This window comes from Odocoileus virginianus, chromosome 22 (assembly GCF_023699985.2).
Source record: "Odocoileus virginianus isolate 20LAN1187 ecotype Illinois chromosome 22, Ovbor_1.2, whole genome shotgun sequence".
Taxonomy (NCBI): domain Eukaryota; kingdom Metazoa; phylum Chordata; class Mammalia; order Artiodactyla; family Cervidae; genus Odocoileus; species Odocoileus virginianus.
Genome location: NC_069695.1, coordinates 22,886,292 through 22,910,685, shown reverse-complemented (window position 1 = coordinate 22,910,685; position 24,394 = coordinate 22,886,292). Strand labels below are relative to the sequence as shown.

General features: G+C 38.9%; 2 protein-coding genes across 4 annotated transcripts in view; both read left to right on the top strand.

Annotated features, from left to right (window-relative positions):
- The window catches only part of ROCK1 (Rho associated coiled-coil containing protein kinase 1), a 118,676-nt gene extending 116,638 nt beyond the window's left edge, over window positions 1-2,038 (top strand). For all 3 annotated transcript variants that reach the window (XM_070452725.1, XM_020881764.2, XM_070452726.1), the window contains one exon: window positions 551-2,038. In XM_070452725.1, coding sequence (XP_070308826.1) covers window positions 551-554 — 4 coding nt within the window. In that variant the 3' untranslated portion in view covers window positions 555-2,038. The remainder of the gene's footprint in view (window positions 1-550) is intronic.
- An 8,178-nt stretch (window positions 2,039-10,216) lies between these two features.
- Window positions 10,217-24,394, top strand: part of USP14 (ubiquitin specific peptidase 14) — a 34,227-nt gene continuing 20,049 nt past the window's right edge. Inside the window, exons 1-3 of the mRNA XM_020881767.2 lie at window positions 10,217-10,491; window positions 15,425-15,570; window positions 17,032-17,064. Coding sequence (XP_020737426.1) covers window positions 10,476-10,491; window positions 15,425-15,570; window positions 17,032-17,064 — 195 coding nt within the window. The 5' untranslated portion in view covers window positions 10,217-10,475. The remainder of the gene's footprint in view (window positions 10,492-15,424; window positions 15,571-17,031; window positions 17,065-24,394) is intronic.

Genomic DNA, 24,394 nt, shown 5'->3' with positions numbered 1-24,394 from the left:
CTTTCCGAGTTTTCCATTTCACAAAAACAAAAAGGCACATAAAAACCTTCCCCACGGTCGTTTCCACAGATGGATGTTTCTTGGGCAGCCCTCCCCCCACCTGACCCCCCTCCCCCCCCAAACCCTCTTTAATTTATCCTGTTTCTTTCATTCTGTATTATCAGTAACCAAGTATAATTCTTTGGATTGACTCACATCCATTCCTCCTTCTGTATTCCTCAGCTGCCATACTGTTCCAGTGCTTTATTACCTCACTCTGGTCTTCTTTGTGTAGAACCCTGTATCAGCTTCTCCTGTACAGGATAAAAGCTGAATAAATCTAAAGTACTTAAAATTGGTTTACAGCTTTGCAGGGAGAATATTGTGTTTGAAACAGTAGAAGCAGAAAGGAGATAATGGTGTATTTTTTCCCTTTTCCTGTTTGCCAAATTTTGTGTATTACTTAATTATTATATATAATGTATATGTACACTTCCTTTCAAGTTTTGTTTTTGTATTTATCAGCTGAGCACATTACTTACAATTTTTATTTTTTTTCCCCCTTCAACAGTTAACCACGTGACCTAGTACCTTGTGGAATTGTATGGGATGCTACCTGATGAAGCAGGCATCTCTAACCATGCAGAGCAGACAGGCTGTTCCTTTGACACAAATATCACAGGCTTCAGGGTTAAGATTGCTGTTATTCTGTCCTTGCTTTGGCACAAAAGCACACTGAGGATTGTTTGTTTTGTTTTTTTGTTTTTTTATTGCGGGTTTGCCTATAGGTAGATTAGATTAATTATTACTATGTAATGCAAGTACAATTGAGGGAAAGCTTAGCTAGATATATTTTTTTAAAAAGGTGCTGCCTTTTTGAATTTCTAAGAAAACGCCTGTCAATCATGATAGAACACAGTTTTCCTCATACCAGTGAGAGGAAGAGACTTTCACTTTCAAGTGGAATGGCTGTCACTATCAAGATCAGCTCGTGGAAGGAGTAAAGAAAATATCTCAAAATGAGACAACTGAAAGTTTTTTTAAAAAATAACTTCAGTTTTCATGCTCTTGCAAGACTATACAAAACTATTTTAAGAAAGCAGTGATATCACTTGACTTCAGTGCCCTCACTGTAGAATTTAAAAACCTTACTGTTGATTGCCCATGGTGGACTTGATGGAAAATAAATATCTTACATTATGCTTTACAAAATACTGTATGTGTTTCAGCAAGTTTGTAGATTGGGGAATGGGAGAAGGCAAAAAAAAAAAAAAAATTTACATTTAATCTATGCATTTTTGCCAAGCCATATTGAGTTATTTTTACTACTAGAGACAGTAGGAACTAACTGTACAAAAGAACCAAGTTTAAAAGCATTTTGTGGGGTACATCATTTCTGTAATTGTATAATGTGTTTCTTTGTGGTTTTAAGTGATAAAGACATTAAGTTAACAAACATATAAGAAATGTATGCACTGTTTGAAATGTAAATTATTCTTAGAACACCGTCAATGGGAGTTGCATTGCCCTTTTAGTGCCTTAATTTGAGAGAATTATTTTACTGCCATGACTATAAAAATTTCAAAAAACATTTTCAAAAAATTATGTGTCCAGGGGGTTTTTCATTGATAATTGGTTTAATTTAAAATATTTAGAGGTTTGTTGGACTTTGATAAATTGATACAATCTTTGCATCAAACTACCTGCTTAAATAGTGAATGACTTTATAAAACTCAGCACAAATACATAGAGGGTTGCACCCAGTATAAAAGAAAATTATGGCAATACATCTGTGATGTTTTCCAGTTAACATAGGAATTACCAGATAAATACTGTTAAACTCTTGTTCAATAACAAGAGTTGATTCATATGGGCAGTATGACTTATTGTTTATATTTTTAACCAAATACCTCCTCAGTAATTTATAATGGCTTTGCAGTAACGTCTATCAGATAAGAAGCACTGGAAAACTGATTCGTCTCTAGGATGATATGCATGTTTCAAGTGGTATTAAAAGCCGCACTGATGGATATGTAATAATAAACATATCTGTTATTAATATGCTAATGACTCTGTGCTCATTTAATGAGAAATAAAAGTAATTTATGGATGGAGACCTTTAATAATGACTGCTATGGTGTTTTCTCATGGCTGAGATGAATAGAAACCATGCTATAAATTAGTCCCTGACTGCGTACAAATGTTTGTAAAATCTCATGACTAGATTAAAGTGAATTTTTAAAAGATAAAACTGGTTTGTGCTGTAAAATAAGAGTGGCTACAATTGAAATGAAAAGTTGGCTAATGTCTGTTAGAAACAATTCTCCGTGAGTCTCTTAACAGCCTTTGTTCTACACTGTCTTTGTCAAGGAGATTTATATAGTGAATAGCCTTGGGAGATACTGTGTTTCCATCATGGAGAAGGCAGGTTTGTTTACTGTTGTATAATAAACAATGTTTCTCCCCGGGGCAAAAGTTGGGCAGAGTTGCTTGTGTTTATTATAAAAGATTCAGGTAGCCTAAACTTTGGACTCCTCAGCTGTGATGCAAACCCACCCCACTGCATGCTCAGCAACCCCCTGGACCACTCTGCATCACCCCTGTGGCACTCAGAGGGCAAGGGGAACTGATGGGAACTTGAACTTGTGCTGCTTGCTGTGCTGTTAAGTGTAAAGTCATTTGGCTTCAACCCAGGATCCATGAAGTGATGGTAGGGCTGACTTGTAGCATGCAAGTGAACCTCAGATCCTTCACAGTCCTTACCAGCCCCTCAGAACCATCACCATCACCTCAATGTAGTATGTCCAATGTAATAAGGTCCAGTAGAGTGCAGAGAACACAGTGAATTCTATGTATTTGAGAGGACTTTTGAAAAAAAAAATATTGAGCATAAAATTACTGAGAACTGACAGTTTTCAGCAATGACTTCAAATGCCACATTGCAAAACCAGGTCAACCAAGAGAGTTAACTTCTTTTCTAAGCTCAGGAATTCACTCAATCCTAAAGTGCACCAACATGATGAAGGTCAAGGGAGTGTTGTGGTCAGGAGGACACCCCCCCCCCCACCCCCCACCCCCCCCCCCCGTAGTGCTTTGCAGTACCTTGCCCTGCCTGCTGCATGCCTTCAGGGGGTCTTCCTGATCCAGGATTGAATCCACGTCTCCTGTATCTCCTGCATTGCAGGTGGATTCTTTACTGCTGAGCCTTTGGGGAAGCCCAGAAGTACAGCAATCACAGTGAAAAGCCTAATCGTTCCTAGGACCTGGGAAATCCTCTTACTGCTGGAGTCATGCCCATCCTTGAGCCCATTCTGTGTGTAGAGGGTGTTCCTAACCAAACCTGGGTCCACCTGCCCCATACACAGCAAGGCAATCTGCTGACCCTGGGTTGTAAGGAAGGGAAGTACAGTACTGATTGCAGGGCCAAGTGAGAAAGCCTCACGCTTCCAATGGCTTTTACGGGTGGGTAAAGACTGAGGGAATGTGTCAGGGTGTGTGATGAGCTTGTGCACAATTTTTTTTTTTTTTTGGCACAGTTCTTGACTGGTTGATGGTGATGGTACTAGGGTGATGTTTTGGGAATCTCAGTCAGCCTTCTGGTTCTGATTGCATTGGGTCTATATACTGGTGGTCAGCATGCAGTTAACTTTCTCTGTTTTGGTGGTGATTTAGTCACTGAGTTGTGTCTGAGCCTTTGGGCCATATGGACCATAGCCCGCCAGGCTCCTCTGTCCATGGGATTTCCCAGGCAAGAATACTGGAGTGTGTTGCCATTTCCTTCTTCAGGATCTTCTTGACCCAGGGATCAAACCCATCTTCTGCATTGGCAGGAGGATTCTTTACAGACTGAGTCATCAGGGAAGCCCAGGGGTTTTAGTATCTGCAAAACAAACCAAGGATACAGGATGAGGGACACGTACACCATGGCTGACATGTCAATGTATGGCAAAAAACCACTACAATATTGTAATTAGCCTCTGATTAAAATAATTTTAAAAAATCAAGGCTATAGTTCAGGATATTACCTAGAGCCCTTGAGGGGAAGCTAAAGCTCCTTGACTTTTATAGCTAAACTATTGTTACTTCATCTCCTAGACTGTTTTCCTTTGTTTCTGCATTTTTCTCACTGATTGAATTTGCTCTTTGGAACTCATGGAAGGCTTTGGAGACTAAAGTTTTTCTACACACAAGAGGTGGACGTGGTGGGGGATCTGTCCTTGGGTAGGCCCTTTCAGGGGTCTGCTTGGTTTCAAGAGAAGTAGTGTGATTGGTTACAAGTGAGGCCAGACCCACACAAACCTTGACATTGAGAGAGGAGGAAGGGTTGGTTTGCAAAGGAAAAATCAGGCTTCTCTTTTCCAGTAAGGCTAGAGGCAAAAGCAACAAATGTTCTTTGAGTTGCTGGTTGCTCTGGTTCTTTAGGGGAAAACCTGGAAAATCTGGCACATTCTGTAATCTTTAAAACATTAAATAATAAACAGAAAATGGATTTGTGTATGGTGAAAGATAACATAGGAGTAATCACTATACGAAAAATGGGCATACACGTGGTGAAGTTCTCTGTGGAATCAAAGAAATCTGAATGTGATGATAAGTACTAAATTGGGGGTAAAAATACATGTGATTAAAAGATTGTTTTGCTTTGGAAAGTGTCTACATTTTTTCCTTCTATTTTCCTCCCAACACAGTGCCCACCACCAATCTTTGTTAAAATGCGTTTAAGTTTTTAGGAGGAAGGAAATTTCTAGTTTGTTGCTCTGATTCTCAGGTGAGTTATCAGAAGGAAAACACCACTGTTTTTTGTTTTGACAGAACGTTCAGTCACACTGAAAACTCAGTTGAAGAGTACATGAGATTTTTAAACCAATATTTTTGCTACTACCACCCAGTTCTCCACTTTAATTTTCTGCTTCAGTCCTCAAATATCTTGCTCCAAATTACATGATATGCAAATTTTCTTTTTCTTGTAGAAAACAGAAGTAGAGAAAGTTAAAGTGGTCTTTCTGTCTTAACTGAAAGGGATCCCTATAAAAGATTTCTTGATATAGGTTAGCTCTTCACTTTGGAATAAGGTCATTTGAAAATGTGTAGCACATGGAAGAAATTTCAATATTACACTTCTCATTTGTGCTGTCAAGTGACTTTAAGAAGATAGAAAACTGCTTCAAGGAGACTAAACCTTTTATCCTGGCACTCAGGCTCTCCCTAACTGCCTCCCGTATTACCCACCCTACATCATCTGTTGCCACAGCCCAGCACGTGTTCTCTGCTGCATTCTAGCTTCTCTCCGTCCTGTCCTCCACATGCATATTTACTTCTTACTGTACTAGTTTTTCCCCTACATTTGCTGATGGACATTAGCATCTGCCAGGCAGGGTCCATGAGCCGACAGTCAATACTTGTTGAATCAGTGGATTTGATTGCTTTGTTGTTTTTCTGTCTCTCTAAAACCTTCTTGCCCCCACCTGCTTTCCACTCGCCTCAATTTCTTTCTGTTCTGAATTCCTATCATCACCACCCCAAGTCCATTATTCAACAAATACATCAAATGATAACGTGGCGTCTTGGACCTCAGGGAGACTACATTTCCCAGAATTCTGTGCGACTTGGCCATATGATTGTTTTCACCACTGAAATGTGAATGGACGTGATTTGCCCACATCCCTCCTTTTCCTCTTTCTTAAAAGGATATTGCTGCCCTGTGCTTCCCGCAACCACCTCTCCCGTCCCCCGCTTATATTCTTCCTGTAGGCTGAGACCCAGTTTACGTTTGCAAACCATCTCCGACCAAACAGAAAAAGGCAAGCTCTTTACTGCTTTGCTGCTCAAAAGGGTGATTTCCTGAGAGCTTGTTAGTATCTTAGGCTTTATCCGACACCTGTGGGATCAGAGTCTGCACTTTAACGGAATCCCAGGTGATTCACATCCACATTAAACTGAGAAGTTCTGCTTTAGGGGATAGCAGATAACTTTTTGGAAGAAATGTTGGTCTTTGTTGAAGGCCTCATGAAGCAAAGCTGTTGCTCCTCCTATATGATTTGGGAATATAAAATGTATCCATATATGTTGTTTGCATATTTGCTGGGGTTTTATGGAAGAGGAAGCCTGTGGTAGACAGTGTAATGCTTCCCCAAAGATGCCCATGTCTGAATCTCCTAAATCTGGGAATATGTTACTTTATATGCAGGTCTGATTACTCTAGGGATTTTATTTTTTAATTGATTTAGTTTATTTTTTTAAATTGGACTACAATTGCTTTACAATGTTGTGTTAGTTTCTGCTCTACAACTACTCTAGAGATTTTAAATTAACATACCCTGGTTATCCAGAGGAGGCCAGTGTAATCACAAGGGGCTTTATAAAGAGGGAGGCAGAGGATCTGAGTGAGAAGAGTTGCTGGGCAGATGGAAGCCGAGGTCAGAGTGGGGCCGCAAGACCAGGAATGTGGGGAGCCTCTAGAATCTGGGGAAGGTAAGGAATGAATTTTTCTCTGGAGCCTCCAGAAAGAGTGTAGTCTTGCCAATACTTAAGGTTAAGACCCTTCTTGGACTTCTGTCTGCCAGAAGTATAAAGTGATAAATTTGTGTATGTGTGTGTGTGGTTTCAAGCTACTAAATTTGTGGTAATTTGTTACAGCAGAGGTAAGAAATAAATACCTAGCCCTTTGATTTGGGGTAGCTTATGCCCCGTACCCCAGTGTGTTTGAGTTGGAAGTGGAGTCAGGCATTCCTTTCCTCGTCATTGGTCAACTATGTATTCTTGCTCAGGACACAGAATTTTGAAGGAGTGAAGTAGGCTTGGGATTTGAAATTACTCATGCAGAGTGGCCAGATTGTGACCCTGGCTATGTTCCCTGCTGCCCACGTCCCTGGGTTTCTATCCATGACCTATGCCTGGTTCCCAGGTTTTGCTAATGATTGTGTAAATTTACCCTATGTCACCCATGAGCTTCTTGTCTCAGGTTTTTGTTGTTTACAGCCAAGAGCTCTGATTAATTCAGAGCCAATTTAAATATTTCTAGTAGATTCTAAGTCTCAGGAGGGGAGAACCTTTGTTTGATTCATCTTTGAATCCACAGCTTCTACACTGAATGTCTTGCACTCAGTACATATTTGTGAATCAGAAGAGCAAACAGCTAAGATGTTGCTACTTGATAGAAATGGGGTAATTATAGGAGCAGACTTGAAGCAAATGTAAAAGAGTTAGCATTAAATACGTTACAGATGCATAGGATTTTTGTTGGCCAGATGATGGGGGGCATTCCAAGCAACAAACGGTAGGTGGTTCACCAACTAAAAGCCTTTCTGGTATCTGCCATCTTTTACAGGAACTTGTTTATTTATAAATGAACAGGTTAAGATATTACCAATATATTTATTATTTAAAGAAATCCACCTTAAGCAGAAGATTCCAGTAGAAACAAGTAGATCAGGATTTAGGCATGCATATATAAGATGTGCGCCAAGGTGGCTGGTTATCTATAACTCTTGGAGACATCCATGGAGACCAGTCATGCAAATTTCCTTCTATGCCTCCTTTCAGTGTTGTTTCAAATTCTCACTCTGCCTGCTTTGTCTTAAATTCAGGTCCCCCAGTGAGGCTAGAAGTTAGTTGTACCAAAATTTGGGGCTGTGTTGAAAATAAACTTAGTCTAGAAGACTCCCTGGTCATGGATAGAACAAGCAAGCTCAAAAAAATTTCTCTTACATCCAATTCTCACAGCATCTGATAATTCCAGAGTGTCTGCTGGGAAGCCACAATTCTGTTTTATAGTCTGGTGGGGGGAATACAGATGTTGAAGAAATAGATGTATGTTGAAAGATAGGAAAAACCCACCAAAGGTTCCCACATCCCACAACTAAGGCCTGATGCAGCCAAATAGTTTCATTTTTTTAAAATGGGAAGAAGATCTGAATATACATTTCTCCGAAGCAGACATACAGATGTCTGGAAGGCACATGAAAAGATGCCCAACATCACTGATTATTAGAGAAATTTGTTGTTGTTTAATTGTTAAGTCACGTCCAACTCTTTTGCGACACCGTGGACTGTATGTAACCCACCAGGCTCCTCTGTCCATGGGGTTTCCCAGGCAAGAATACTGGAGTGGGTTGCCATTTCTTTCTCCAGGGGATCTTCCCAACCCTGGATCAAATCCACATCTCCTGCATTAGCAGGCGGATTCTTTTGCACTGAGCAACCAAGGAAGCCCTATCAGAGAAACAGAGAAATGTAAATCAAAACTACAATAAGGGCTTCCCTGGCAGTCCAATTTAGGTTAAGACAGTGCTTCCACTGCAGGGGATGTGGGTTCAATCCCTGGTCTGGGAAGTTCTATGTGCCACACTTCAAGGGAAAAAAACAAACAAAAAAAAACCTGGAAAAACTCTACAATGGAGTATCCACTCACCCTGCTCAGAATGGCCATCATCGGGTCTACAAGTAATAAATGCAGAAGAGGGTATGGAGAAAAGAGAACTCGCCTGCACTGTTGGTGGGAATGTAAATTGGTGCAGCCACTATGGAAAATAGTGTGGAGTTTCCTTAAAAAGCTAAAAATAGTTACAATGTGATCCTGCAATCCCACTCCTGGAAATATGTCTGGAGAAAAGTAATTGAAAAGATACATGCACCCCAATGTTGACTGTAGCACTATTTACAGTAGCCAAGACATGGAAGCAACCTAAATGCCCCATCAACAGATGAATGGATAAAGAGAGAGGGGATGTATATACACAAGTATTCCATACCTTCCCATGTAGCCATAAAAATGAGTGAAATAATGGCATTTACAGCAACATGGATGGACCTAGAAATGATTACACTAAGACAAAGACAAATATATGTGGAATCTTAAAAAATGGTACAAGTGAGCTTATTTACAAAACTGAAATAGGCTCACAGACATAGAAAACAAACTTACAGTTACCATTGGGGAAATTGGGGCAAGGGATAGATTAGTTTGAGATTAATAGACACTGCTATATATAAAATAGATAAGTATATTAAGAATAGTAAAGTATATTAAGTATATTGTAATAACCTATACCAAAAAAGAATCTGAAAAAGAATATATATATTCTATACAGAATTCTTTGTGTGTGTGTGTGTATATATCTATCTGTTTGGTGTACACCTGAAAGGAACACAACATTGTAACTCAACTACACTCCAATTTAAAAAAAATCTTAATCTATGATGACTTAATATTACACATGTTACTTTAAATAATGTTCTACAGCATCTTCGTGTCCTTTTGGTCACATTTTGGGTCTTGAAGAGTGAAATAGTAAAGGGTGAATAAGACTCCTGATGTAGACTGATGAAATCACTCTCCAACTGGGTTGAAATATGGCCCGTTTTAGTTTTGAGATAGCCACTCTCCCAGCTCCTCTTTTGCAGTATAAAGGGTCTTTATAAAACCTCTGTATTAGGCAGGAAACACCTTTAATTTGCACCTTTTCGAAATTCCTTTGTTCATTCACAGGTTCTGTTTCCTCTGTAACTCATCTAGAATGAAACTGATTTCAGCCATGACAACTTAAGAGTTTGAAGAGGCCTCAGAAACCATCCTGGAGAAGGAAACAGCAACCCATTCTAGTATCCTTGCCTGGGATTTCACTGACAAGGTAATCTGGCGGGCTACATTCCAGGGGTGGGGTCGCAAAAGGGTCAAAGGGGACCGAGCAACCAAATAACAACAGGAACCTTCTAGTCTAATTTCCTTCTTTTCCAGGCTGGGGAAAGAGGTGAGGACAATTAGTGGAGGCTTCAAGTAAGTCTTCCGCGGGGCAGTCAGGGGCGCTGTATCTGTTCCTCTACTAAATCCAACCTAGAATCCCAACAGGTGTTAGGAACAACAGTAACACGTTAAAACCAAGACAAGCCTATATGAGATGCTCTCCAAGTACCTTGATGTTAATTTTTGTTGCAAAATCCTGAAAGGGAGGGCCAGACATTTTCACTAATAAGACGACCAAGTTGAGGGGCGGGGCAAGGCTTTCCTCCTGGCTCCTTTAGTAGAAAGAATAAAGCCGCAGCTTGCACCGCCCCGCCATTCGGAAATAGAGGAAGAAGACTTTGAAGAGGCTGCCGTAGGGGCACCAGGTCGCCCCCACTCCCTCTGCGGCCCTGCGGGGCGGGGCGGTGCCCGAGCCCAGTGGGCGCAGGCGGGGCGCAGTGCGCAGGCGCGCACCTGTGCGGCGCAGGGGCTGCGCGCGCCCCGCCTCTCCCGCCGCCCTCGTCTCTCCACCCGCAGGCCCCGCCTCGCTTCCTCCCCGCAGTCGCCCGGTGGCTCGGCAGGCGGGCGGCGTGCTGCTGCGTCATCGCCAGGGGCCGGTTTGAATGAGTTTCTTGTCGCCCCGTGCCTGCCGCAACCACCACCGCCACCGCAGCGCCTCCGCCTCGGCCGCCACCGCAGCTCCTTCGCAGCCCCTTCCCTTCGTCGTCCTTGCCAGGCCCGGCCTTCCCGTGCCGCCGCGCCCCCGCGCCCCGCCATGCCGCTCTACTCCGGTGAGCTCCTCCTCGCCGCGCGCCCGCAGTCCCGCCCGGGGCTAGGCCGCTGGGTAGGCCCGGCCCGCGGGGCGGGCTCCCGGCCGAGCACTGGGCGGGTGGGGGGACCGCGGCGCCGAGGGACCCCGCGCCCCTTCCTCTCTCGCGCGAGTTCCGGGCCCTGCGGCGTGAGGCGAGCCGGGGGCCCCCGGCGCCGCCGGGTGGGTGGGGTGGGCGCGGGGGGCGAGGTGGGGAAGCAGCTCGCGTCGGCCCCCTTCGAGTGGTGACTCTGCAGAATAGTTTGTGTCGCTGTCGTCGCTTGCGGCTTGGGGTGAGGGTGGACCAGGATGGAGGTGCGGTGGCATTTCCTGGGCTTCTCGAGTGGTAGCCTGGCCGCGGGAGGGGGGCGGCCAGGAGGGGAAGCCTGGGCCAGGGAGTGGTGAGGGGCCGGGGATGGGAGGTTAGCCTTCGACGTTCTTGGGATTTCCCTCGGCTTACTTCCTGAGCTGCCACCGCCCCTTTTGTATCAATTTCAGTTTTATCCCGAGGCAGATGGCGAACTTACCTTTTTGCTTCGTTTTTGTTTCATGAAACATTGTTTTGGGCTTCCACGGCCGAAGCACAGTGTTAGCTTTTAAGAGGTGAAGGAATACAAATATCCGCGGGCAAGGGCATCATTTCATTTTGATTGGCGTTTGACAGTCTCCCCCCCCCCCCCCCCCCTTTGGCGTGATGGTAGTCCGATGTGTGAGGCAGGATCACGTTTTTACTGGAGTTAATGGACCTTGCTGTCTCCCAGTCTTGATTCAAAATGGCACCTAAAACCTCTGTGGTGGTTCCAGTTAGTTATGGGTGTGTGATTCTTTGGCTGTGGTTGACACTCTATCATAATTCCTTTCGTGAACATTTAGCATTTTGAAAGAATGACATCAAACAAAAGAATAATATTTAAAACTCGAGGTGGATTCTTGATATTCTAGAATTTTGAATTAAATACTTTAATAATGATTTTTTGTTTTGGGGGAAGGTAGAGATGAAGTGGAAAAGAATAGCTTTATTGCTTTATCAGGCAAAGGGGGGGAAACCACAGCAGAGTAATGTCCTCAAAACTCTTGTGTGCCTGAATGCTTTAATAATGATAGTTCAACCTCTTTCTGAAAGCCATAACAATTAACACTTGAAATATTCTATTTATGCAATAAAAAATTTAATGAGCATTAAGTCATGGTAGGTAAATATCAGTGCATGCTGATACTTAAGCACACAGGTAGGCTCACAATTAAACCAATCCCTGTCTTTGTTCCCCTCGAAAAATGCCTGTACTCACCAAACTTCCTACCTTAAAAATTGAGTTCCATCTTAAATATCTAATCAGCTCTTTTTCTTATTTCCAAAATGAGGTAACTGAAGTAGATTTCTAAGGTTTCTTCCTTTGACATCTCCATATTGAGAATCTATTTCCAGGTTCTGTGAAAAGTCCTATATTAAAAAAAAAAAAAAACATTTTAAGTACTGATTCATAAGATTTAGTAAAAAAGAATTAAATGTCCAGTCTCATATATGATGAAGGGTAAGTGCCGTAAATACGTTTGTGTTTGGTGCAAAACTCAGGTTTTTATACATATTGCTTTGTTTTAATCTTCAACAGAATCCTTTGGTACTGGTATAATTGTCCTTTATGGGTAGGTGAAAAGTTTAACTTGGCCACAGTGACATAGTTAAATAAGTTTCAGATATATTCATCTTCATTTTTTCTCTTACTGTTTTGATCTTTTCCTCTCTTGTCTTTTGTTTGTGCTATTGTTTTATGTTTCTGGCTTATCTCAGTGATTGTAGTTGTTCCCTCTTCAAACCTATATTTTCTCTGCCACTGCTGGAGTGATCTAATGTTCAAACCAAAGTGGCTTTTATAAACCTTTCAGGGACTGCGCCTTTTGTGCAACATACAGCCTGTACATTTTAACATGACTTAAGTTGTCCTCCCTGACTTGGTCCTTGGTCCGTTTCTCCTTTTTCAGCTGCTTCCCCATCACTCTGGAAATTACTTGTCTCTCAGGATACCAGTGCTGCCTTATGCTTTTGAGTATCTTTTCCATGAATGCTTTTATTCTTATTTTCAGGCTAACACCTAATTTTCTTTCAGACTCAAAAGTCGATAGTGGTAACTTCTAGTATCACTTTCTCCAGGGTGTTCTTCCTCACTCATGAAGCATTACCTTGTGTTCCTCTGGCATTTGTAATATTCATATTGTTGATTGTTTTAACCTTTTTCTGTCTTTGCTTTATTAAATTGTAAGTTCATAGAGTCTCCCTAATGCTTTCTACTGGGTTTATCACTGAATGAATGCTAACATTGATTGAACTGGGATTTGGAGTCAGGGTCACACTTTTTTTTTTTTTTTAATACTGGCGCTGCATGACATGAGAGATCTTATTTCTCTGATCAGGGAATGAACCCAAGCCCCTTGGAGTGGAAGCATGGAGTCTTAATCTCTGGATTGCCTGGGATGTTCGAGGGTCACTTTTTTACATTCTGATTTTAGTAATCAGAGAAATCAGACAACTACTAGTTGTGGGATTCTCATTTTGAGTAGGTATAAAGGTTTCAATGGAAAAAACTATGTAGATCCTGGAGTTAGTATGTTTATTTAAATGGCAGCCCCATGGGGCTTTGGGGATCTTAGTTCCCTGACCAGGGATTGAACCCAGGCCCTGGGCAGTGAAAGCATGGAGTCCTAACCACTGGAACACCAGGGAATTCCCTAGTTTATTTTTACATATTTCAAAAGTAGCTATTTTATGAGATTGATTGAATTTTTTATTATGGTAAAGTATATGTAACATGTTCTAAAGGATATGTAATTCAGTTCAGTTCAGTCGCTCAGTCACGTCTGACTCTTTGTGACCCCATGAATTGCAGCACGCCAGGCCTCCCTATCCATCACCAACTCCCGGAGTTTACTCAAACTCACGTCCATCGAGTCGGTGATGCCATCCAGCCATCTCATCCTCTGTCATCCCCTTCTCCTCCTGCCTCCAATCCCTCCCAGCATCAGGGTCTTTTCCAATGAGTCAACTCTTCACATGAGGTAGCCAAAGTATTGGAGTTTCAGCTTCAGCCTCAGTCCTTCCAATGAACACCCAGGACTGATCTCCTTTAGGATGGACTGGTTGGATCTCCTTGTAGTCCAAGGGACTCTCAAGAGTCTTCTCCAACACCACAGTTCAAAAGCATCAATTTTTCGGTGCTCAGCTTTCTTCATAGTCCAACTCTCACATCCATACATGACCACTGGAAAAACCATAGCCTTGACTAAACGGATCTTTGTTGGCAAAGTAATGTCTCTGCTTTTTAATATGTTATCTAGGTTGGTCATAACTTTCAATAGTTCTAACCATTTTTAAGTGTACAATTTTTGACCTTCAGTGCATTCACATTGCTATGCAAACATCACCATCCACCTCCGGAAATTTGTGATGCTCCTAAACTGAAACTCTGTACTCATTTAGCAGTAGCTCCCCGTTTCCATTTCTCCCTAGCCTCTACCATTCTACTGGCAACCACCATTCTACTTTTTGTCTCTGTGAACTTGACTTCTCTACGTACCTCACATAAGTAGAGTCATATAGTACTTATCCTTTTGTTATCTAGATTATTTCACTTAGCATAATGTCTCCAAGTTTCATCCATTTGGTAGCATGTGTCAGAATTTCATTATTTTTTTAAGGCTGAATAACGTCCATTGTACATATATACTACATTTTGTTCATTCATTCATCTGTTGATGGACGCTTGGGTTGCTCCTGTTTCTAGGCTGTTGTTAAATAATGCTGCTATGAACGTGGGCATGTAAGTGTCAGTTTGATTCCCTGCTCTCCATACTTTTGAGTATATGCCTAGAAATGGAATTGCTGGGTCATTTAGTAGTGATTCTTGCTTAACTTGTTGAGGAACTACCATCCTTCCACAGTGGTGGCACCATTTTTAAATTTCCATAGAGACACGCAAGGGTTCCAATTTGCCTGCATTCCTGCCAACACTTGTTATTTTCTGTGTGTGTGTGTATGTGTGTGTGTTTGTCATGTTGCTTTTGTAGTAGCCATCTGAATGGCTGTGAAGTAAGATTTCTATATTTTTTTAATGATTCAGGTATATTTTTTGACTTTTCTCTCTCTCTTTTTTTGTTTTTTAATTTGGCCACACCCACACACTTGGGATCTTAGTTCCCCAACCAGGAATCAAATGCAGCCTCCTGCAGTGAAAGCAGAGTCCTAACCATTGGACTGCCAGAGAATTCTTGGATTTTTCTTAATACTTGACCACCTCTTGCTCAGGAAGCAGACCTTACCTGATCTTAATGATTGTTCAAAGAAACACATTTTGAAGCCTGTGAACCTTATTCTAGGAGGTGTATCAGTGTCGTCTTTTTTTGCATATATTATTGGAGGAGGATTCAGAAACCTTGAATATTTACTGACTAGTTTTGTGAAGTTAATAAATCAGTCTGTTTCTTTTAAGTCTCAGTTTACTTATTTATCAAATGAGAGTTGGATTGAGTGAGTGAAGTTGCTCAGTTGTGTCCGACTCCTGCGACCCTGTGGACTGTAGCTCCTCCATCCATGGGATTTTCCAGGCAAGAGTACTGGAGTGGGTTGCCATTTCCTTCTCCAGAGGATCTTCCCAACACAGGGATCAAACCCGGGTCTCCCGCATTGTAGGCAGATGCTTTACCGTCTGAGCCACCAGGGAAGTGGAGAGTTGGATTAGATCCAGTTAAATTTTATCTTAAGATCTTTTGCACTCACTTCGCTTCTGATTTGGTAAGCATTAGTAGAGTAAAAAGGTTAGTGACATAGTTTGGTGATCAAGAACTAGCCTAATAGTTCTAAGGATCTTCTAAATCTTAAGCCTTGTTATTTTGTAAATGAAAACAAAATTATGGTTTGTTTGCAGTTACTGTGAAATGGGGAAAGGAGAAATTTGAAGGTGTAGAACTGAATACTGATGAACCTCCAATGGTGTTCAAGGCTCAGCTTTTTGCACTGACTGGAGTCCAGCCGGCCAGACAGAAAGTTATGGTGAAAGGAGGAACACTGAAGGTAAAATGTAGTCGAAATTCTCATTATGTACTTGTGAAAATAATTAACACCAGAAAATGTAACATTTGAGGTATTTTTATTTGGTGACAGTAGATAGTCTATGGGATTAAAACTCTTATTCATGTTAAGAAAGGAACAGTGTAGCTGTTTCAAAACACTGCTATTGAGCAGCATTAATGTTTTTATTTTAAATGCATGGTATCAATGAATACAACTTAACTTTTCCTTTAGTTCATTTACAGTGATCACACTGTTTTAGAGATGAGGATTGGCTACCCCTGTTAACTGGGCAATAAAACAATATAAGAATATTTATTTTATTTTCAACTGTATGTATTTAAAAAATGAGGAAAGTAAATTATTTTATGTATTTGATAAACGAGGAAACTGATCACCAGAGAGGTTTAAGTAACATAATAAGGGACCAAAGGAACATGGAATTTACAGATCAAGCAAATCTGGGTTCACTTCCCAACTTTGTATAACCTTGGAGAAGTACATTATTTCAGGGGGCATATATAGTTACCATTCCTTTTGATTAGCAGTATTAGTCCTTAAATTGAGAAGGGATTTAGGAACTTACTTTCCCCTTTGAAGTAGGATGTCTAAAAAGAGATAGTAGCACCACCCAAGGGAAGCATATGGAATGCCTGGTACCTTCTGTGGAAAGGAAGGAACTGATATGGAACTGACTTCCTGTGAAAGGAAGGGCTTAGCTGACAAAATATCTGTGCCAATCAGCATTTCAGAAAACATGGTTTAAATAGCTCAGTCATGTCCGATTCTTTGCCACCCCGTGGACTGTAGGTTACCAGGCTCTTCCGTCCATGGGATTCTCCAGGCAAGAGTACTGGAGTGGGTTGCCATTTCCTTCTCCATTAAATGAATATATAGAAGTTAAAGTATTTGTTAATTGATGCATAGGTGTGAAATTTAGGTCCTGAGAAATATTTGTGGATGCAGCAAATGTTAGTAATGATTAGTTTGCCTTGGGTGGTCTTATTTACTCTCCTGGTATAATTGGTAGTAGCACTTTCATTCTCCAAGTCTCTTGATTTGGGTGATTAGTTGTATAATCATCCTAATTGTGTAAACCTATTTCATTCCCTAGGTTGTTCTTTGTTCTTATCATATAAGTTGTTTTTAGCTCTGCTGGTTCCAAACATGCAGAAAGTTAGCATTTGTCATATGTCATCAATCAAGTGTTTCAGTACTTCTGGTGCTGCAAGTTTACTGTCTTTTAGATGGTATCTTATGTAGTTTAAACAGTTGTTAGACCTATTAGTTTTAAGGCTGCATTAGTTTTTTTGTTTTTTTAAAAATTTTTTTGATTACAGTAATTTTTAAATCTGCATGCAGAAAATTTTTATTTTGAAGTAGAAGTCTAAAATTACTTGATAGTTAGATTATGTTTGGATTATACAGGGATGGTTAAATGTTTATTATTTGTCTTTAAAACAGGACGATGATTGGGGGAACATCAAAATGAAAAATGTGAGTATTAAGAAGAGTAATTGTAATGCAATTCCCTAATTATTACACAAAATTATTTTTAAGGCTTTATTTTTTTGTTTGTATATCCAGTTTTTCCAGTGTCACATGTTAAAAATATTTTCCTTTTCTCATTGATTTGCCTCAGAGTCTTTCTTGAAAATCAATTGTTGGCCTATTTTTGAACTCTTGTTTCATTGATATATTTGATTAATCTTCTACCACATGGTCTTGCTTGCTGAAGCTTTATAATAAGTTTTGAAATAAGGTAGTGTAAGTTCTCCAACTTTTTTCTATTTCCTCAAGATTATTTTAGCTCCTTTGCTTTTCCTTACAATTTTAGAATTAGTTCCTACAAATGGACTCCTAGAATTTTGTTTTGGATTGCATTGAATCTGCAGTTCAGTTTGGGGAGACTGAACATCATAAAGGTATTGAGTACCGAAATCCTTAAATAAGGTATAGTTGTCCATTTCTCTTAGCTCATAACTTTTCAGTATGGAAATCTTGCATGGTTTTTGTTATTAGACTCTGGAACTTATTTCTTAGCTGTTAACAATACTTTAAAAATCTTTGTTTTCCAGTGATTGTGGCTAGTTTATAAAAATACAATTTATATTTATCCTGTGACCTTGCCAAATTCACTTATTAGTTCCTAGTAGTTCTTTCATAGATTTCACTGGGTTTTCTATGAACATAAGCATGACTATTTGCAAATTGAGGCAGTTTTACTTTTCCCTTTTCAGTTTTTATGACTTGTTTCTGTTTTTGCCTTACTTCATTGCTGGCACTTCTAATACAGTGTTGAATAGAAAGTGATGGAAGTGGATATCTTTGTCATTTACTAGTTCACTGAGACCGTTTAAGTTATGAATGGCTGTTGAATTTTAAGTGCTTTTTCTGCTTATTGAAAGGATCATATTTTTCTTATTCTGATAATCTGGCTAGTCTCATTAGTTTTTCACTATTAAACCTTGCATTTTTGACATGCTGTTGTCAGATTTCTTAATCTTTGTGACCTCTTTACACCCTCAAATTATTTTTAGACACCAAAGAATTTCACATATATGGGTTACATCAATATTTATTGTATTAGAAATTAAGACTGAGGGAGTTTGGGGGAGAATGGATACATGTGTATGTATGTATATAATCACTGTTCACCTGAAACTGTCATGATGATGTTAATCAGTTGGCTGTACCCCAATACAAAATAAAAAGTTAAAAAAAATTAAGGCTGAGAAATTAAAAATATTATTCATTTAAAAGTAGCATTAACAAACCTGTTAACCTGTTAATTTCATTTTTAAAACATTTTTTCAGAACAGCAAAGAAAAGTGAAAGAATGGTCTTGTTCTACATTTTTTCAGGTCTCTTGACAGTCTAGCTTAATAGAAGATAAATGAATTTTTAATTTTGTTTCTGCATTCTCAGTTTGTTGTGATATGGCTTTGGGTGAAGTATATGCAAGAAATCTGGTCTCATAACAGTTAAATATTTGGAGAAGGAAGGTGTCTTTTCAGTTAAAATCGTGAACGTTCTTCTTTGATAGTACACCAAAACTCAACACGTGGTAGCTGGTTTATTGGTTTGTTTGATGCTTTTGAACTGTGGTGTTGGAGAAGACTTTTGAGAGTCCCTTGGACTGCAAGGAGATGACTCATTGGAAAAGACCCTGATGCTGGGAAAGATTGAAGGCAGGAGGAGAAGGGGACGACAGAGGATGACATGGTTGGATGGCATCGGCGACTCAGTGGATGTGAGTTTGGGTAAACTCTGGGAGTTGGTGATGGACAGGGATGCCTGGCGTGCTGCAGTCCATGGGGCTGCAAGGAGTTGGACACTGAGCGACTGAACTGAACTTAATGTTGTAGAAACAACATCAGTGACCTTTTGTACGTTAAAAATCTATGTTTTGCACTGAAGAATGGATCTTACACTCATGAATGACTTTGAAACATCATATATTGGTCATTTGGAAAAATTGTTTTTCTGAGTTATTTAGATCTTTCGAGTAAGTACTTTCATGAAATGCTCATGCATTTCATTATATAATTCTTCAAAATTGCATTTGTTAATAACACTACCAACCTCAGTAGAAAAGTCTTTAATTCTAGAAAATTGTCAGGTGCATAGTGACAGATGGAAAATTCTTTTCACTTGAAAGCTCTAATTTTGTCATTGGCAGCTATAAATATTGTCAGTACTTTGCCCTGAGACTCCTAGCTCACTTTCTTCATTTTTAAGGAAATGTTACTAAATACTCAAGTCTAAAAACCCATAATTTGTCAGTTGTTTTAAGTAGAAATTGTATTTTGTCAAAAAAGGCAAGTAGTCAGGTTTCCAACACAAATGTTCGTGCAAGCTTATTGTGAAGACAGCTATCATAAATTTGGTATGCAGAAGTGTTGTTTTTAAACTTAATTGGTACTTTGTAATTTTTATTATACCTTCATGTGTGAATAGCTTTCTCCATTATCAGCATCCCCCACAGAGTAGCACATTGGTTAAATTGGTGAACCTACATTGATACATCATTATCATCAAATGTCCATGGTTTGTTAGGGTTCACTCATGGTATTGTATGTTCTGTGGGTTTGGACAAATGTATAGTGATGTGTATTCACCATTTATAATGTCATAGAAAGTTGTTTCACCATCCTAAAAATTTCCTATGCTGTACATGTTTATCTCTCTCTACCCTTGACAACTATGGATATTTTTATTGTCTCTGTAGTTTTGCCTTTTTCAGAATGTTGTATAGTTGGAATTAAACAGTCTGTAGCCTTTTCAGATTGACATCTTCAGTAATATGCATTTACGTTTCCAAGTCTTTTCATGGCTTGATAACTCAGTTCTTTGTTCAGTTCAGTCACTCAGTTGTGTCCGACTCTTTGTGACCCCATGGACTGCAGCACGCCAGGCCTTCCTGACCATCACCAACTCCTGGAGCTTCCTCAGGCTCCTGTCCATTGAGTGTGATGCCATCTAACCATCTCATCCTTTGTTGTCCCTTCTCCCCCACCTTCAATCTTTCCTAGCATCAGGGTCTTTTCCAATGAGTCAGTTTTTCAAATCAGGTGGCCAAAGTATTGGAGTTTCAGCTTCAGCATCAGTCCTTCCAATGAACACCCAGGACAGATCTCCTTTAGGATGGACTGGGTGGATCTCCTTGCAGTCCAAGGGACTCTCAAGAGTCTTCTCCAACACCATAGTTCAAAAGCGTCGGTTCTTTGGCACTCAGCTCTCACATCCATACATGACTACTGGAAAACTATAGCTTTGATTAGGCGGCCCTTTGTTGGCAAAGTAACATTTCTGCTTTTTAATATGCTGTCTAGGTTGGTCATAGCTTTCCTTCCAAGGAGCTTAATTTCCATCTCTTAATTTCATGGCTGCAGTCACCATCTGCAGTGATTTTGGAGCCCAAGAAAATAAAGTCTGTCACTGTTTGCATTGTTTCCCCATCTGTTTACCAAGAAGTGATGGGACCGGATGCTATGATCTTCATTTTTTGAATGTTGAGTTTTAAGCCAGCTTTTTCACTCTCTTCTTTTCACTTTCATCAAGAGGCTCTTTAGTTCCTCTTCACTTTCTGCCATAAGGGTGGCGTCATCTCAGTATCTCAGGTTATTGATATTTCTCCTGGCAATCTCGATCTCAGCTTGTGCTTCATCTAGTTCGGCATTTCACATGATGTCCTCTACATGTAAGTTAAATAAGCAGGGTGACAACATACAGCCTTGACATACTTCTTTCACAACTACCAGTCTGTTGTTCCATGTCCAGTTCTAACTGTTGCTTCTTGACCTGCATACAGATTTCTCAGGAGGCAGGTCAGGTGGTCTGGCATTCCCATCTCTTGAAGAATTTTCCGAAGTTTGTTGTGATCTACACAGCCAAGGCTTTGGCGTAATCAGTAAAGCAGAAGTAGATGTTTTTCTGGAACTCTCTTGCTTTTTCTGTGATCCAACAAATGTTAGCAATTTGATCTCTGGTTCCTCTGCCTTTTCTAAATCCAGCTTGAACATCTGGAAGTTCAGGGTTCACCTACTATCACCACATTTGAAAAAGGGAAATAGCATTTTGGTATTATTGAAATAGTTTTGACTTCACTGGCTCCATGAAAGAAGCTGAGAGACCTCTGGAGGTTCATAGACAGCACTTTGAGAACTGCATACTGGGACAGACACACTTGAATCATATGTATTTATCTCTTATTTATTGCTGGATTTAGTTTTCTCATATTTCCAAAGATATTTTTATGTGTTGATGAGGCATAATGTTTTGCATTATCCTCACTCTGTCATCAGAATTATGTGGACACTCATTTAAAAGAGTTGGGGAAGTATTTCCTTTCTGTTTTCTGAATGAGTTTGTGTGAGATTGGTATTATTTTCTGTAAATATTTGAAATAAGTTACCAATAAATTACATCTGGATTTGGGTTTTCTTCATGGGAATTTGATATTGTTTCTATAGTAGGCAGCAGACTATTTTGATTTCTTTTTTTTTTATGTTTTTGTGAGTTTTCTTTCAAGGAATTTGCTTATTTTAAATATGTTGAATTTATTGACATAAAGTTGTCCCTCGTATCTGAAATAGTTATCATTATTTATCAATGTTCCTTCTTATTCCTGGTATTAATAAAAATATTTTGATCAGTGTTGGTAAGGATTTATCATAAGTCTGTTAGGTTTTTGACTGCTGATTTTACATGTTACCCATTTTCTATTTTGTTGATATTTACTCTTATTTTTTTTCTCTTTGGAGTTTAAGTTACTTCATTTTCTTGCTTTTTAAGGTGTATGCCTAGATTATTGATTTTTTAAAAAATACCTATTTTCTTCTTATAGACATTTAAAACTATTATTACTAATTTTTCTTTAAGCACTTGTAGCTGAATCTAGTGGTTGTGATATGCTGTGTTTTTATTATACAGTTAGCGGTTGTGATATGCTGTGTTTTTATTATACAGTTAAAATATTTTCTAATATACCTTGCGATTTCTTTTTTGAGCCATGGATTGTTTAGAACTGTATTTCATTTCCAATTATGTGGGGCTTTTTCTAATATGTTTGTGTTATTTATTACTAATTTGATTCTGTCATGGTCACTTAACATATCCAATATTATTTCCATCCTTTGAAATTTATTGATAACTTGTTTTACTGCATTCATTTGAATGTTTTCTGTGCTCTTGAAAAAATCAGGTATGCTGCTATTGTTGGGTAAAATGTTCTGTAAATGCCGGTTAGGTCAAGTTGGTGTATAGTCTTCATGTTCTTTCTATCCTAACTGATGTTTTATCTGTGTCGTTTGTTAAATGTGTCATAGTCTCCAGCTCTTGTGGATTTGATTGTATCTCCCTTCAGTTGAATCAGTTTTGTTGCATCTGTTTTTAGGTGCGTGCATGTGTAGGATTGTTACAGCTCTGTGAGTTGACCTTTTATCAAAATGAACTGTTCTGCTTTATCCCTGGTAATATTCTTTGCTGAGTTTTACCCACTGTAGATTTTTGGTTCTTTTTTTTTTTTACAGATTATTTATAGTTTTTTTAATAGATGTTTATCAGGTTAAGGAAAGTTCTGTTTCTAGTTTGTAGAAAGTTATCATGAATATGAGTTGAATTTGTCATATACTTTTTCCATATATTTTGAAATGTTAATTTTATCCTTTAATTTCTTAATGCAGTGAACTATGCTTCCTTTTTTGGATAGTTAGCTAATCTTAATGTATTTTCTTTTAAATATAATTCAGATTCTATTGGTAGTATTTTGTTAAAATTATTTTTGTGTTTCTTTGTGTGAAAACTACAAACTGTAGTTTTGCTGTCTTTGAGTCTTGCTGTCAGTGTAATGTTTGTCTTATAAAATGAGTCAGAAGCAGTCCTGTCTCCCCTCTTTTCTGAAAGAGTTCATATTCTGAAACTTGCAGGAAATTCTCCAAAGGCTTGGAGCTTTGTTTGTGGGAAGACGTTTAATTAAGAATTTAATGTCTTTAATAAATGTAGGACTCTTCAGATGTTACATTTTTTTCACACCAGTTTTGGTAATTTGTGTTTTTTAGGTGATTGGTCTGTTTCAGTTGTTGAATTGATACTATACTCTTAATAACGTTTAATTCTAGACTCTGCAATGCTGTCATTTCACATCCCCTTCTACCCTGCTCCGTATTGGCAAATTGTGATTTCTTGCTCATTGTCTCTGTCACCTAGGGAGAAGTTGTTCAGTTTCATTGATTTCTCCTACTCCTCATAGAGTCATCTTCTGCTTGTTCATTTATTATTTTAATTGATTTTTCCCTCTTTGCTTTATTTCCTTTGATTTTAATATATACTTGTGCTAGCTTCTTAAGGTAGAAGCTTATTTGATTTATTAATTTTAGGCCTTTTTTGTTTTCAACTTTGTCCATTTTTCCATTGTATCCACATACACTTGAGTTTTTTAAGTTTGTAAAAATTTTGATTGTGGTAATGGGGAAGTGTTAAGATTTATATAGTTAGTCCTTTCATCTTTTATGTCAGTTCTAGAAAAATCTTCCAAAATGGCAAGATTTTTAAAAAATTAACTTGGATGTTTTATAATTGTTTTATTTTATTTACATTTAAGTCCTTATTTGTAATTCATTTTGGGCATGGCATGTCATAAGGTGAAGAACTAGAATATTTTCCTAAATTATTATCTCCAACATTTCTTCATATGTAATCTGTTAATAATTTTAAAGATATTGTTTTAGTTTTCTTTTTCAGAAATTTCTTAGCTGTTTTCATGGGTATGAGTTTATTGCATGAATGAATCATTTTGTTGTAAAGTCTCAGGGAGGGATTTAATTAAATTTATATGATAATTTGGAATCACATCTTTATAGTAATTTTTCCAGTCCAGAAATTTGTTGTGTCCTTCAGCTTATTTAGATGTTTTTTAATATCCTTATGTAAAGCTTTATAGTTTTCTTATTAAAATATTATATGTTTCTTATTATGTTTACTCTTAATTTGGTATTCACTCTTTTCAATTGTATTTTCTAGCTGACTGTTGCGAGTATATTCTTCAAATGTTTGGTTTTCCTGAGACAGTTGTCTTTGGAAAAGAATTCTTTAGTGATTGCTTAGTACTCCTTTGCTATTATCTTATAAAAAGTATAAGTAAAAATAATAGGTGATAGAATGATTGTCATAGGTACTCATAAGGCTTGAGTTTGTTGACCTTATTTATTTCCTAATTTAATCCTCATCTAGATATTTTTATCTTATTGGCCTTTCTTAAAAAATACATTTTTCTGACTTTTCTCCCCTCTTTTTAAACCTCTCTACCCTCTTTGTCTCAGGTGTT